General features: G+C 40.9%; 1 protein-coding gene across 1 annotated transcript in view; it reads right to left on the bottom strand.

Annotated features, from left to right (window-relative positions):
• The window catches only part of IL13RA1 (interleukin 13 receptor subunit alpha 1), a 76,082-nt gene that overhangs the window by 36,702 nt on the left and 21,892 nt on the right, over positions 1-17,488 (bottom strand). The window contains exons 5-6 of the mRNA XM_080653493.1: positions 10,261-10,448; positions 7,817-7,968 (exon numbers count right to left, since the gene is read on the bottom strand). Of these exons, the coding sequence (XP_080509619.1) occupies positions 7,817-7,968; positions 10,261-10,448 (340 nt within the window). The remainder of the gene's footprint in view (positions 1-7,816; positions 7,969-10,260; positions 10,449-17,488) is intronic.

Genomic DNA, 17,488 nt, shown 5'->3' with positions numbered 1-17,488 from the left:
GGTCAGACAGCTCCAAAACCTCCAAACCCCAAGCAAAGAGGAGAAAACTGTAGTTCTCGCTGTACCTCCTGCTGGGTGGCCTCAGACAGTAGCTGACCAGCACCCCACTGGAGATCCAGAAGCTAGTGTATCTAGAGGTCAGTGTGAGATGACACCAGGTTTCAACTACTCACATCCATAAGTGACACATTCAAGAGGCAGACTCAGTGAGCACCAAAGCCCCACTGAAGCAAGTCCTTCCCCCTAAGCATGTCTCCAGCACAGCAGTTCTTCCATTATAGACACAGCGGGTCCTCACAGCCAATTGGCCTGTAGGTCAATGCATCCCAGTGATACCAACAACAACCAAGACTTAACTACAACAAGGCTGTACACACAGTCCACAAAGGGGTGCACCAAGAGTGTCCACCTCAGGTAACTGGGAGGCCGACCCACTGGCCCATATAGGGCACCTAACACACAAAGCCAGCCTACCAACTCAGGGAAGCAGCGAAAATGCGGAGACAAAAAAACAGGTCACAAATGAAAGAAATGGAGGAAAGCAAACGACTGGATATAGAGTTCAAAACCACGGTTATAAGGTTTTTCAAGAATATCCTAGAAAAGGCCGATAAATTCAATGAGACCCTCGAGGATATGAAAAAGGACCAACTAGAAATTAAACATACACTGACTGAAATAAAAAATATTATACAGAGACCCAACAGCAGACTAGAGGAACGCAAGAATCAAGTCAAAGATTTGAAATACAAAGAAGCAAAAAACACTTAACCAGGAAAGCAAAAAGAAAAAAGAATACAAAAATTTGAAGATAGTGTAAGAAGCCTCTGGGACAACTTCAAGCGTACCAACATCAGAATTATGGGGGTGCCAGAAGAAGAGAGAGAGCAAGATACTGAAAACCTATTTGAAGAAATAATGACCAAAAACTTCCCCCACCTGGTGAAAGAAATAGACTTACAAGTCCAGGAAGCACACAGAACCCCAAACAAAAGGAATCCAAAGAGGACCACACCAAGACACATCATAATTAAAATGCCAAGAGCAAAAGACAAAGAGAGAATCTTAAAAGCAGCAAGAGAAAAACAGTTAATTACCTACAAGGGAGCACCCATACGATTGTCAGCTGATTTCTTAACAGAAACTATGCAGGCCAGACGGGAGTGGCAAGAAATATTCAAAGTGATGAATAGCAAGAACCTACAACCAAGATTACTCTACCCAGCAAAGTTATCATTCAGAATTGAAGGTCAGATAAAGAGCTTCACAGACAAGAAAAAGCTAAAGGAGTTCATCACCACCAAACCAGTATTATATGAAATGCTGAAAGGTATTCTTTAAGAAGAGGAAGAAGAAGAAAAAAGTAAAGATAAAAATTATGAACAACAAATACATATCTATCAACAAGTGAATCTAAAAATCAAATGAATTAAAAATCTGAGGAACAGAATAAACTGGTGAATATAATAGAATCAGGGGCACAGAATGGGAGTGGATTGATAATTCTCAGGGGGAAAGGGGTGTGGGGGGTACGGGAAGAGACTGGACAAAAATCGTACACCTATAGATGAGGACATTGGGAGGGTGGTAAGGGCAGAGGGTGGAGTGGGAACCGGGTGGAGGGGAGCTATGGGGGGAAAAAGGAGAAACAATTATAATAATCTGAACAATAAAGATTTATTAAATTAAAAAAAAGACAGAGAAATACAAATACTATATGCTCTCACTTATATGTGGGATCTAAAAAAGTCAAATTCATAGAAGCAGAGAGTAGAATGTTAGTTGCCAGAGGCTAGGGTATATGAAAAATGGGAAGATGTTCATCAAAGGGTATAAAATTTCAGTTATAAGTTCTGAAGATCTAATGGATAGCATGATGATTATTCTATTAATAAAAGAGTAATATGCAAATTGACCGTCACTCCAACACACAAGATGGCTGCCCCCATGTGGATACAATATGGCTACGACAAGATGGCCGGCAGGGGAGAGCAGTTAGGGGCGATCAGGGCAGCAGGGGAGGGTAGTTGGGAGGGACCAGGCCTGCAAGGGAGGGCAGCTGGGGGGAATCAGGCTAGCTGGGGAGAGCAGTTAGGGGTGACCAGGCTAGCAGGGGAGGATAGTTTGGGGTGACCGGGCTGGCAGGGGAGGGCAGTTGGGGGGGACCAGCCCTGCAGGGGAGGGCAGTTGGGGGGTACCAGGCCTGCAGGGGAGGACAGTTAGGGGCGACCAGGCTGGCAGGGAAGCACAGTTAGGGGTTACCGGGCCAGCAAGGGAGGGCAGTTGTGGGCGACTAAGCCTGCAGGGGAGGACAGTTAGGGGCAATCAGGCCGGCAGGGGAGCAGTTAGGCATCAATCAGGCTGGCAGGGGAGTGGTTAGGGGGTGATCAGGCTGGCAGTCAGAAGCAGTTAGGGGCAATCAGGCTGGCAGGCATGCGAGCAGTTGGGAACCAGCAGTTCTGGATTGTGAGAGGGATGTCCCAGATTGGAGAGGGTGCAGGCTGGGCTGAGGGACACACACCCCCCGTGCACGAATTTTGTGCACCAGGCCTCTAGTAGTTAATAACACTGTATTGTATACTTGAAATTTGCTATGAGAGTAGATTTTAAGTGTTCTCACAACACCAAACAAAAAAGGTAACTGTGTGAGGTGATGGATGTTAATTAACTTGATTGTGGTATCATTTCACAAAGTGCATGTATATTAAATCATCATGTTGTACACCTTAAAAATAATCACATTGTACAACCTAAATATATATAATTTTTTACATGTTAATTATATCTCAGTAAAGCTGGAAAATAATCTTTTTTTAAAATATTTTTTTTATTACAGTTGACATACAATGTTATATTAGTTTTAGGTGTATAACATAGTGATTAGACATTTATATAAAAAAATAATTCGACTTTTATGCCCTCATCAGTGTGGCTCAGTTAGTTGGAGCATCATCCTGTGCACCAAAAGTTTGCAGGTTCGATTCCCAGTCAGGACACATACTCAAGGTTGCGGGTTCCATCCGGACCGGGGTGCATATGGGACGCAGCCGATTGATGTTTCTTTCTCTCTCTCCCTCTCCCTCTAAAATTAATAAAAACATATCCTCAGGTGAGAATTAATATATATATTCAACTTCTATCAGAGATATTTAAACATGGGACAAAGAGCAGAACATATATAGCTATGATTTTTGGCATTCAATGTCATTCACTAAATGGTTCCTATCAGTATTTGTGAAGAGCTGAAAGGCCAGCTGAATAATGAAGGGTCATCCTTTCAATACCTCATATAGATGCAGAGAAAAAGCCACTGAGGGACTACTGTACCCCACTGCTGGTCATTTGGAATTAGAGGCCTGGTGGGGAATCCCAAGTGTCAACTATCACTTGAGGGATCAGGTTGCAAGCTGATGTCTTCCCTCCCTTGGACCATCTCCCAGATATATTTTTATAAATATACTAGAGTCCCGGTGCATGAAATTTGTGTACTGGGGGGGGGGGGGGGAGTTGTCCCTCAGCCCAGCCTGCACCCTCTCCAATCTGGGACCCCTCGGGGGCTGTCCGATTGCCGGTTTAGGATCGGGCCTAAACCGGCAGTTGGGCATCCTTTTCACAATCTGGGACTGCTGGCTCCTAACCAATCACCTGCCTGCAGCCTGATTGCCCCTAACTGCTTCTGCCTGCCAGCCTGATCACCCCCTAACCACTCCCCTGCCAGCCTGATTGATGCCTAACTGCTCCCCTGCTGGCCCGGTTGCCCCCAACTGCCCTCCCCTGCAGGCCTGGTCACCCCTAACTGCCATCCCCTGCCAGCCTGGTTACCCCTAACTGCCCTCCCCTGCAGTTCTGGTCCCCCCCCCAACTGCCCTCCCCTGTAGGCCTGGTCCCCCCCAACTGCCCTCCCCTGCTGGTCTGGTGGCCCCTAACTGCCCTCCCCTGCTGGCCTGATCACCCCTAACTACCTTCTCCTGCCCGCCATCTTGTGGCGGCCATCTTTGACCACATGGGGGCGGCCATCTGTGCGAGGGCATGAGGGTCAATTTGCATATTACCTCTTTATTATATAGGATATATAGATATATCTATATATATATTTATTTATATTCCAAAGTCAGCAAATCATTGTGTAAATTAAAGGCTTTGGGCTCTTGTTCAAATGCAAATCCTCTTGTGTTGTTTATCAGCTGTTTAGATACCTCTATGAGAAAAGAAAAACAAAGGCACAGAGAACCAAGTAGATAGTTTGCAGGGATGGTGGTGGCCAAAGACAAGTCATTCCTTACTTTGTGATTCTGTCATGAGCTACCTCTGTCTGACCACAGCCCTCATGTGATGGCACAGTTCATGTTCCAGCCTACTTCCCTCTCTTAACTGGAACACCAGGCAAAATAATTCCTCAAAAAGTCTTGCAAAAAGAAAAAAAAAGGTCTAAACAGCAGAACTCAAGATCAGAGAGCACACAAAAGCTGATGATATTCTAGGAGAGGAAGCAGCTGCTGACCATCTGCTACGAGAGAGTACATTACACTCAAGTGTATAAACAGAGTTAATTCCACATAAATTATAGTTCTGATTTAGATGAATAAGTTCCATATATGTGTGTTCTCTTCTGTTCAGAAGTTCATAAAAAATAAAGTAATTTAATTCAACAAAAATGTGTTAAGTGATGATTATACAAATGGTGTTATACCAAGTATTCTTTGTCAAAGTTTAATAATGGAGACCAACTTTTGAAGTCATACTTATTAGCTGTATGGCCTGTAATATGTTACTTAACCTCTCTGAGCCTTAGTTTCTCTATAAAATGTAAACTACTTCATGAATTATTATAAACCACTGTATGAGAAGTACACAGAAGAGTATATTTGTAGCATATCATAAACACTTAATAATTGATGGCTGTTAGTATTAAGATAATGTATTGATGTGATCCACAGTGTTTAAGAACAAATACTTTGAACTTGGACTTTTGCTGAAATCTTGACTCTACCACTTTCTAGAAATGTGATCTTAGTAGTAACCTCTGAGACTGAGTTTTCTCATCTGTAAAATGGAGAGGGGGACAGAACCTAGATCCTTGGGGTTACTGTGAGGACATAATGAGACAATTCAGATAAAATCCTTATTAAAATACCTAGTGCATACTAATTGCTCAATACATGTTAGCTGCTATTAATAGCAGGAACAGCACAAAGTAAACACCACCTAACCCCTCCCTACAGCGGCTTATATTTTTAGTGGAGAGAACAGGCCTGCACAGGTGATCAGAGTAACTATCAGGACATAATTCAGTGCCAAATGAATAATACAAGCAGCATGTGTATTTGGGATTTGACAGGAGAGCAGTAAAGGCTGGAGAAAGCAATTATATTTCAGTTTTCTGATAGCTCACTTAGTTGGAAATGCAAGCCACACCCTCTCCCCACTTGGAAGCCCTTTGCCTTTTCCCTTTGCAGTATTGTATAGGGACATCAGTTTCTGCTCCAGATCATGGTTACTCTATTTCAGAAATAGATTCATCTGCAAATGCCCAGAAGAGCTCTGCTCAGCTGTGGACCTGATCACTCCCTTTGGAGTTATTAACCTGTCAACACTGGCTTATTTTAGTAAGTAGAGATGCTCCTCAACTTATGATGGCATTACATCCCAATAAACACCTCATATGTTGAAAATATCCAAAGTAGAAAATGCATTTGATACACCTAATCTACTGAACATCATAGCTTAGCCTAGCCTATATTAAACATTCTCAGAAAACTTACATGACCTACAGTGGGGCAAAATTATCTAACAAAAAAACTATCCTATATAATAAAAGGGTGATATGCAAATCGACTGAACAGTGGAATGACCAGAATGCCCACGGCCCCTCAGGGGGGTGGGGCCGGCCAGCAAACCGCCCATAGCCCCTCACCCCAGCCGGCCCTGCCCATGACCCCTCACCCTAGCCGCCTACCCCCAATGGCCCCCATCTGGGCGGGCTGGCTGACCCCACCAGTGCACGAATTCATGCACTGGGCCTCTAGTTTTATAATAAAGTGTTGAATATCTCATACAATTTACTGAATACTGTACCAAAAATGAAAAACAATGGATATATGGATAGTCATCATTAATGTACACAGCTAAAAGCACAGTGGGCCTGAAGAATGTTTGAAGCATTGAACTAAAATTAATTACACATGAGAGTGTATCGTACTGCATATCACTAGTCCAGGAAAAGATCAAAATTCACACTTTGAAGTACAGTTGCTAGCAAATGTGTATCATTTTTTGTGCCATTGTAAGTCAAACCATGGTAAGTCTGTATTTTGAAACTCCCCTGAGGAGCTAAAACAATTGAACCAAGGAATTTGCCCATGTGTGCTGGTCTCCTTTAAAAGCCAATACAAAACACTTGGTTTCGAACCTCTAACACTCAAATGCACAGGGCCAGGGCAGGTGGTACACAACTGAGTCCCTGTGGTCTTGAGGTGTCATCTAATGGAAACTACACTCTTTGGGCACCATAGTTTTAAATCTAGGTAAAAAATTCAATTTAAAAAGACAAACAAAACTCCACTTTGTGGCCCAAACAAAAATGTCTGAGGCCCAGTTTGTGACTGATGCCCTGAAGTTATGCCGCATGATGTTATGCCCAGTGTCCCACAGGGACCTCTAATTAGCATAGTTTGTACCAGATTCTGAATAATAAAACAGTATATAATCCAACCAATACTAACTACTCAAATTTGAATACTTTAATTGCCACAAACTCACAGGGGTCCTCAAACTATGGCCCGCGGGCCACATGCGGCCCGCCGAGGACATTTACCCGGCGGGTGCCGCTGCCTGTCCTGCTTAGCAGCCGACTTGTCCCAGGCCCGCAGTGCGCATAGGAATTTGTTCATAGTTTTTTTTTTAAAACTATAGTCCGGCCCTCCAACGGTCTGAGGGACAGTGAACTGGCCCCCTGTTTAAAAAGTTTGAGGACCCCTGCAAGAAAACTGAATGGCTATAGCAGAGCCTCCAAGTATCTACCTGATCTGACTCCAGAGTTCATTCTGTTTTTCACACATGCCACACTCATTCCTTCCTCAGGCTTTGTATTTGCTGTCCCCTCCAATCCCAGATCTTCACATGGCTAGCTCCTGCTCATCATTCTGGTCTCATCTCAAATGTCACCACTTTGAATTATTACCCTACCTACTATTCCCTCAGGACCTCCCATCACGCTACTATATCACCCCATTTAATTTTCTTCATAGCAACCATTCCCTGAAATTAGCTTATTCATTTACATATTTATCTTATATTAGGTAAGCTTCATGGAAAAAAATTTTGCATCAGGTGTCATGTACACAAAAATAGTGTATGGCACATGGTAGATACATAATAAAATTTTTGAAATATGTTTTAATTGATTTTTTAGAGAGTGAGGAAGGAAGAGGGAGGGAAAAACATTGATGTGAAAGAGAAACATTGATCAGCTGCCTCCTGCACACATCCCAACGAGGGTTCAAGCCCACAACCTGGGCATGTGCCCTGACCAGGAATGCAATGCACAGGACGATGCTCAACCAACTGAGCCACATGGACCAGGGCTAATAAAATTTTTTGAGCAAATGAATTAATATATGGCATGAATCTTGCAGTCAATGCTATCATAAACCCTCAAACCTTCCACCAACCTGTTTCAGACAAGGAATTATCATCATAATAATTATGTGACAAATCTAAGAGCTAAATTTCATTGATATTTCAATGTGTTATACTATAAGAAATTCAAGTGAAAGAAAACTATCCAAATAAAAACAACAATCTAGAAAACACTTACGGATAAAATATAATGCGTCTCAGTTTGGCTGTTATTGACTTCTACTTGATAAGATAAGCAAGTGCTAACAAAATTCTGTGGATTCTTCCCTAGCACATATAAGTCACCATGTTGAAAGAAGAGCCTTTTAATATGTGGAGGATCAGGTTGCACTGAAAAAGAAATAAAAGAATACAAATTAGCTTCCAGAGTTTATTGTGATGAGATACCTATGTGGGAACAGATAACAAAAGTCACAAAGTTAAATCAAAATAGGGCTGATGCTTTCAATGGCCTTCCATGATCAGACATACTAGTACAGTTCTAGATTTCTGATTAGCCATGGTTAATGAAGGAAGGTTATGCTAAATTGCCTAGTAATGGATTTAAAGAACATCTTTGGGTGTCTGGCAGATGGCATGAACTCTGACATGCATCTGGTTAGAACATGGCCAGGGTATAATCAGGATATCCAGATGCATCATAAAGAAAAGAAGTGTCTGGTCCAGATGTGCCTCCATCTAATGGGTAACAGGGGCACCAAGTGCAAGGGGTTTCCACAGCTGTTACCCATTTTGCCAATCAAAGACCACAATTTAAACATTAGCTTAGTCTCTGACACATGCTACAACAATGATGAACCTCAAGGACATTATGCTAAGTGAAATAAGCCCATCACAAAAGAACAACTACTATATGATTCCATTTATGAAGTATCCAAAGTAGTCAAAATCACAGCAACAGAAAGTAAGAAGGTGGTTACCAAGAGCAGGGGGTAGGGATGAGAGGGAATTAGTGTTTTGGGGCATCAAGTTTCAGTTTTATAAGATAAAAAGTTCTTGAGATCTGATGCACAACAATGTGAATATATTTAACTGCTGAACAGTACACTTAGAAATGGTTAAGATGATAAATTTAATGTTATGTGATTATAACCACAATGTAAAATAAATAAGAAAATTAGCTTAGTCAATTCAGTTTTTTGGGAGTCAGCTATGCATAAGACCACGAAACAGAAGAGAATGAATAATTAACAAAAAATCTGAAGATGTCACCTTCTAGCTGAGAAGTATCTCTCTTTATGTCACCACTAATCTCTAGGAAGAAAACTAGCAAAATGAGCTTCAAAAGGTCCATCGAGGACAACCTGCCAAGCAAGGAAGAGGACAAAGAAGGACTTTGCTTCTTTGATTATCCCACTTGGCATGTTACCACAACTTCACTCCCTGGACCTACAAACTAAGCTCCCTTTGGTTCACTATTAGAATTCACTTCCCTGAGTACCTGAAAGAGCAAATAGTGTTCTGCTCACAGACTTGGGCACTTTTGTCAATTTATGGTTATTTGCCTATACATTTTCTGTATACCACTTAGCCAGTATCTGAGCTCCTTGTCGGGGTATTGCAACATATAAACAAATGTAATGCTTACAGTAGTCTGTTTTAGAGATTTACAAAACATTTTTATACACCTCACATCATTTGAACCTTCTACAGTTGACCCTTGAACAACAGAGGGTTAAGGGAATCACTGCCACCCCTAGTCAAAAATCTGCATATAACTTTTAACTCCCTAAAAACTTAACAACTAATAACCTACTATTAACCAGAAGCCTTCCCGATAATATAAGCAGTTGACTGATGCATATGTATTTTTATATGTATTTTATACTGTATTCTTATAATAAAGTAAGCTAGAGATAATGTTATTATGAAAATCTTAAGAAAAATACATTTACAACACTGTACAGATTGAAAAAAAATACATGTATTAAGTGGACCCATACAGTTCAAACCCATGCTGTTCAAGGGTCAGATGTACAATCTTTTGAGATCAAGAGGGACCATGCACCCCATGTTATAGATGAGGAAACACTTTTAAGAGAATGTACTAGTATATACATATATCTTTTCCAAAGTGAAGAAGCTAGCACCTCAAGCAGATATTTTATTTTCAAGTCGGAGGCTCTTTCTAATAGGCTGATACTCAGCTGCACTGGTTGTTCTCATTGATCAGTGCTGGACCCAGAATGTTAGATAATTTGAATATCACCCCTGATCATTCTACCTCCAGTCTAAGCTTTAAAAAAAACACTATAAAATAGATTGTTCAGGAACTATATTCAATCATAATTATTCTGTAGCACCATCCTGTCAAGTATTATAAGTAAAAGAGAACAGATCTTAAGAGTCAGAGAGCCTGGGTTCCAATCTTGGTTCTATAACTAACTGCTTGCTATCTGTTCCAGTGTACTCATAAGTGAACAAGGAGAAAACATGTGCATAGGTACTAAATAAAATAATTTCTAAGCTTGCTTCTTTAAAAAAGATCAAATAAAGGTATATAAACATAGTCTTTTTCTGGTAAGATCTTAAAAACAAAATCTGTTTCTATTATATGTACTGATTGTTCAAAAGACATTAACACTTTTATCCACGCTGTCATAGAGGACTTTGAAAACTTACCACGAGAATTTAAAGGCACTATATGAAAGGATGGTCTAATTTTTCCTGCATTATCCTTGACCATCACTTGAACATTGTGTTGGTCGAAACTGGAATCCTTTTCTTTAGTCAGAGTAAAAGAACAAGTAATGTGTTGACCTTCTCTATAGATTTTTTCACAGTGATGAATTTTTCCCAGGCTTCTGTGCCTACAAGGTAAAATAAGACAATCTTCTGCATTATTTTTAACAAGAAACTCAAGAAACAAAGGCAGACATTGTTGGGTTTTGTTTTGTTTTGAATGACTTAAGATGTCCATGAAAAGCAATATTTGCAATATGGCAAGATAGCTTTTTCTAAAATGATACTTTATGTGGCTCCATTTCATACTCTAAGAGAAACAAATGTTCCTATAGCTATGGAAACTACAGGAGTACTGGTTCTTTTTCTTCTTCTGAATACGAGGTGTTATGAGGGCAGGTTGAAAAGTTTTTTTTTGTTTGTTTGTTTGTTTGTTTGTTTGTTTAAACATATTTTATTGATATTTTACAGAGAGGAAGGGAGAGGGATAGAGAGCTAGAAACATCGATGAGAGAGAAACATTGATCAGCTGCCTCCTGCACACCCCCCACTGGGGATGTGCCCGCAACCCAGGTACATGCCCTTGACCGGAATCGAACCCGGGACCCCTCAGTCCGCAGGCCGACGCTCTATCCACTGAGCCAAACCGGTTTTGGCAAGGTTGAAAAGTTTTATGCTTCTTGAAAATATCCCATCTGCTGAATTCCATGGTTCTCCTCTGGTCCCACTTTCTGCTCCCTCCTTGTTTTCTTGTCTTGTTCTTCTCCCTTCTCCTCTTCTCAGAGGGTTCCCATTCAGTTAATAGCCCTCTGCACATCCCTCTCTATTTGTTAGCCCCACATCTGTTCAGCCCAAGCCTATAATTTCCACCCCTTGATTAGAATTTCTATGCTAGGGATGCCTAGTCCTAACCTTTCACCTTGGATCCAGTCCCAGACTTCCAAATGCTCCATTCTAGTATTCCACTCTTGCCTCAAATTCAATGACCAAGACATATGTCCCTTTTTCCCTAACAAATTGCCTTTCCTTCTAATGTTCCAAATTTCCATCAGTCTGAGCTCATTTCCTCTGGGCTCCTCAATTTCAGCCTTTGAAATTCCGTTTTACCCTTCCTTTCCCTATATTCTACCACTAAATTCTGTTATTTCTTTCTTTGCAAAGCTTGAATTCTCTCCTGTGATATTTCCATTGGCCTCACCCACATTCATGTCCTACTCACTTCAGGCTTCATGTCTTCTCCAGATTGATCTTTGGGATCTTCATTATTAGTTCCCTCCAATCACTGCCAGATCTATGTTCCAGAATACACTGGCTTTCTAAGTGTCTTACTTCACCACATGGCTTTAACTGCCTTTCATAACCAGTGTGGCTGGTATATTCCCATTTCGAAAACCTCTACATAAACCTTTTCTCAATGATCATCAGCACCTAGCACAGTGCAAGCACAGAGAATGTGCTCACTACACTTTTTCGTCTATGCTATCAAAGGATTCTGTTTTGTAGTAAGTGGCAGAAGAGAGTTGGCTTTACATCATCAGCCACAATGGGAGCTGTGCAAAGATTCTACAGAAAAGGGAAGCAGTTTAAATAATGGACTAAGAGTAAAGAGTCCAAAACCCTTGACCTGTTATCGCAGAATCATCTGCAGTCATTTAATATGTAGATTTCTCAAACCCCCTCTCAGAGGATCCTATTTAGAAGGCTTTGCCCAGGGCTTAGGGATCAGCATTTTAACAGCAATTCTCCAGGGGATTCTACTGCAAATCAGTATTTATAAAACTCAGATCTACTCCCATAAATACAGTCAACTGATCTTTAACAAAGGAGCAAAGGCAATACCAAGGAGCAAAGCTAGTCTTTTCAACAAATGGTGCCAGAACAGCTAGACGTCCACATGAAAAAAAAATAAATAAATAAATCTAGTCACAAACCTTATACCCTTCACAAAACTAAACTCACAATGGGTCACAGACTTAAATGTAAAATGTACAACTATAAATCTTCTATGTAATAACATAGACTAAAACCTAGATGAAGTTAGGTATGATAATTGCCGGAAATCGATCATTGTCTCACTAATTAGAAAGGTGTGGACAAGGAACCTTGGAAGGTTGGTCAACCTTGAAGCTCTGAAAGGTCAGAGCCAACCTCTCCCTATCTAATTAAGACAATGGTCGCTGAAGCAACTTCCCCACCAAATAATCATGTAAATCCTTACTGATGAGATAATCTGCCTCTTACTGGAATTGCCTGCCAAAGAGCAATGAGTGTGTCCCAAACCTGAATAAAAGGGATGGCAAGGCAAAAGCAAAGGGTAGTCCTCCCACTAGAGGTGGGCTCCCACCTGGCCCCCCATTTTCCCAAATTAACTCTTTTCTAGTCTCTCTCTTCATTTTAGTGTTCGGCCTCCTCCAGAACCCGAACCCTGAACCGGAACCCTGAACCACGTGGGATGTGAAAGGAGTTCCCACATCTGGCGCCTTCAACGCGGGACTTCTGGAGGAGATGATATTTTTCGCCTAAGAGCAAAGGAAAGGAAAAAGTTCACCGAGAAAAAGGTGTGGAAATTCACCAGAAAAAGGTGAACGAAATTCACCGGAAAAAGGTGAGGGAAATTCACCGCATGCAAAGCCCACAGACTAGCTGCAGAGTTGCGATCTGTAAGTAGGGTGGGAACGTCTTTTTCAGCCAGGCTAATGGGGAAGAATTAGGTTATAAAATAATGTGGTTTCTTGTTCAAATAAAAATCTTAATTGGTATTTGGAATTTAAAATCTGTAATAAGAAATGAAACTCCACTGCTAAAACCGCCTCTGGTGCGGAGAAATTCAAAGGTGGCAGGAGAGGGCAGGGCTATCCGCTCTCCCGCAATGAAATTACTTAAGTTTTTGTTTAAAAATTATAAAAGAACTTGCAGGGAAATGCAAATCTTGGCCAAATTGGGTGCTAGTTATTACTTCGGAAAGCGAAAAAGAAAGAAAAAACTTAAGATCTGTCTATCTTTTAGGCATGAAAAGAAATTCGGCCAGATCTGTTGCTGAAACTTCCCCCAAAGTAAGCAGGATGTGGGGGAAGGGAGACAGGTGGAGATCCAATATGGAAGCCCACTCTCCCAGTATGCTAATTTAAAGTTTCCTTTCTCGCCATGAAAAAGTCTTAAAAATTTAGAAATGTGTCTGGAATTTCTGTGCTCGTGGGGAGAGAACCTAGCTGTAAGACAGAATGCGCGCATGGTCCGATTTCGGACATTTAGATTGTCTTCAGCTGGAATCTCTCTGCAAAAGCTATAGAAAATGAGAAACCCAGAACTGGTTCTTTTTCCTAAGAAAAATGGTGAAAAAGTCTACTCGAAAGAAATTCAAGCTAATTCCAGCAACAGTAGTTTTTACAATGCTAATGAACCTTGTTAAAAAAGTTAACTTTTAAGGCCTACGAGAAAATAAGTAAATTTGTCTCTGTTATAGAATTTATCCAAAGTGAATGCTTGAAAATAATTATAATTGACTCTAGAATCTCAAAGAAATTGTTGAAATATAGATAAATAATGTATTAATTATAAAGAGCTAAGTAGGCCAGGTAACTGGCTACGCCCTTTGTTAATGGAGGAAGGGGTAGACGCCCTTCCTCCAGCAGACAGGTAATCTAGTTTCCTGCCAGGAACCATCTTTGAAAAATGTGGTATTTTACATTAGAATAAACCAAACCGGGTTTTACAGAGCTACTGGCAAATAAAAAGTAAAGTTTAAATTTGCCTCATAAAAAACCTAGAGGACAGAATTGAATCTATTAATTGATTATGTCTTGTATTTTTCTTAAAAATGTAAAGTGTTATTAATCTAGGAAATACTTAATATATTTGACTTGCCAGCTTTAAAAGTTCAAAGTGCAAATTAAATTGGGAGAAATTATATAGTTGTGGTAATTAAATGTCTAAAGTATAAGAACTTATTTTTGAGAAAATAAAATGTTGTGTTTTCTCTAATAATTAGGAATTCAAAATAAGTTGCTTATTATTGGTCTAATTAAAAAAGAGGATTAATTCAAATTTTTATATGCAAAAACTAGTTTAAAATCTAATTGATATCTTAAGATAATTATAAAAAGTATTATAGGGGGAGAAACCAAGATGGCGGCATAGGTAAGCACCTAAACTGCTGCCTCGCACAACAATTTCAAAACTACAACTAAAAGACAGAACGGACACCATCCAGAACCACAGGAAAGCTGGCTGAGTGAAAATTCTACAACTAGAAGGAAAGAGAAAAGCTCACAGAGAATTGGAGGTACGGCAAAGGGTCTTTGTGCGCGCAGAGAGGAAGGGCGGATGAGAGCCTGGCTGACTTTCTCTGGCGGAAGGGGGAAGGAAGCCCCCAACTGCACTGAACCCCAGTTCTGACTGCACTGAACCCCAGCCCCGGGCGAAACCCCGTGGACCCAGGCTCATACAGGGGGCGTCTGGACTGTCAGGTAGAGAGAAAGGCACCAGGAGACTCGGAGACCCGGGGGAGCCCCGATGGGCAGGGGTCTGGAGACAGGTGCGCCAGTGTGCACAAAGGCTGCGGAGGTTGCCACAGGCTTTCCCTAGCAGAAGGGAGTCGGAAGCACCTGACTGCACTGAACCCCAGTTCTGACTGCACTGAACCCCAGTTCCAGGCGAGCCCCTGGGGACCCACGCTCTTGTGGGGGGAATCTGGACTCTCAGGCGGAGACTCAGGAGCTGGGAAAGGCAGAGGTCTGAAGGCGTGCGCGTGCGCGCAAGGGCAAGGCTGACGGGAAGCCAAGACTGTCTGCTCCGCCCTGAGACTCCACCCCATCCAAACTGAGCACAGAGGCTATTGCAATTTGGCAAGTCTAATCCTATAAGGCTGTCTCCAGCACCGAACTTCTCCCAGCGTAGACACAGCTGATCCTTACAGCCAACTGGCCTGGAGGTCAATTCGTCCCAGTGATACCAACAACAATCAAGACTTAATTACAACAAGGCTGTACACACAGTCCACAAAGGGGTGCACCAAGAGTGTCCACCTCTGGTTAACTGGGGAGGCCGACCCACTGGGCCATATAGGAAACCTAGCACACAAATATACCCTACCAACTCAGGGAAGCTGTGAAAATGTGGCGTCAAAGAAACAGATCACAAATGAAAGAAATGGAGGAAAACAAACAACTGGATATAGAATTCAAAACCACGGTTATAAGGCTTTTCAAGAATATCCTAGAAAAGGCCGATAAATATAACGAGACCCTTGAAGATATGAAAAAGGACCAACTAGAAATTAAACATACACTGACTGAAATAAAAAATATTATACAGAGACCCAACAACAGACTAGAGGAACACAAGAATCAAGTCAAAGAATTGAAATACAAAGAAGCAAAAAACACTCAACCGAAAAAGCAAAAAGAAAAAAAAATCCAAAAAGTTGAAGATAGTGTAAGAAGCCTCTGGGACAACTTCAAGCGTACCAACATCAGAATTATGGGGGTGCCAGAAGAAGAGAGAGAGCAAGATACTGAAAACCTATTTGAAGAAATAATGATGGAAAACTTCCCCCACATGGTGAAAGAAATAGACTTACAAGTCCAGGAAGCGCACAGAACCCCAAACAAAAGGAATCCAAAGAGGACCACACCAAGACACATCATAATTAAAATGCCAAGAGCAAAAGACAAAGAGAGAATCTTAAAAGCAGCAAGAGAAAAACAGTTAATTACCTACAAGGGAGCACCCATACGATTGTCAGCTGATTTCTCAACAGAAACTATGCAGGCCAGACGGGAGTGGGAAGAAATTTTCAAAGTGATGAATAGCAAGAACCTACAACCAAGATTACTCTGTTCAGCAAAGCTATCATTCAGAATTGAAGGGCAGATAAAGAGCTTCACAGATAAGAAAAAGCTAAAGGAGTTCATCACCACCAAACCAGTATTATATGAAATGCTGAAAGGTATTCTTAAAGAAGAGGAAGAAGAAAAAAGTAAAGATAAAAATTATGAACAACAAATACATATCTATCAACAAGTGAACCTAAAAATCAAGTGAATTAAAAACCTGAGGAACAGAATAATCTGGTGAATATAATAGAATCAGGGGCATAGAAAGGGAGTGGAATGACAATTCTCAGGGGGAAAGGGGTATGGGGGAGTTCAGGAAGAGACTGGACAAAAATCATACACCTATGGATGAGGACAGTGGGGGGAGGTAAGGGCCGAAGGTGGGGTGGGAACCGGGTGGAGGGGAGCTATGGGGGGAAAAAGGAGAAACAATTGTAATAATCTGAATAAAGATTTATTTAAAAAAATAATAAAAATAAAATAATTCATATTTAAAAAAAAAAAGAAATGCGCTATCAAGCCATGAAAAGACATGGAGGAACCTTAAATTCATATTACTAAGTAAAAGAAGCCAGTTTGAAAAGGCTAGATACAGTATGATTCCAACTATATGACATTCTGGGAAAAGGCAAAACTATGGAGACCATTAAAAGATCAGTGTTTGTCAGGGGTTGGGGGAAGGGATGAAAAGGCAGAGAATAAAGAATTTTAGGGCAAGGAGAATACTCTGCATGATACTATAATCGTGGATACATGTTATTATACATGCATCCAAACACATAACATATATAACAGCAAGAGTGACTCCTAAGATAAACTATGGACTTTGGGTGATGATGTGTCAAAGTAGGTTCACCATTGGTAACAAATGTACCACTCTGGTGGGGGATGTTCATAACAGAGGAGTGTGTGCATGTTTAGGGGTAGGGGTTTTGTGGGAAATTTCTGTATCTTCCTCTCAATTTTGTTGTAAACCTAAAACTGCTCCAAGAAAATAAGGTCTTTTAAAAAAAGAAAAGTTCAGATCTAATATATTTAATCCTTCAAAGGCTGTGCAAAGAAATGCTTCAATATAAAAAATGCTCCTGTCCCTTAAGAAATAGCACATAGGCTTTGCTCCTAATTGTAGGCCCCAGTGGTTCATGAATGAAAACAGTCTTTTAAAAACTCACTGCCTTGGCTAGTTTTTAGAACAGACAGGCCTGGAGTGTTTTCCACAGACAGCCAGAAATAGAAACCAAGATACTAATGACATTTTTGTTACATAACTAAAGAAAACTATGTAGAAAGTTAATTTTTTTTGTTTCAGATAATGAAAGGAACTCTTCTAATGG

This window comes from Plecotus auritus (genome assembly GCF_963455305.1).
Source record: "Plecotus auritus genome assembly, chromosome: X".
In the NCBI taxonomy this organism is placed as follows: Eukaryota; Metazoa; Chordata; class Mammalia; order Chiroptera; family Vespertilionidae; genus Plecotus; species Plecotus auritus.
Note: the sequence above shows the minus strand (reverse complement) of the source record. Positions and strands in the feature narration are given on the sequence as shown.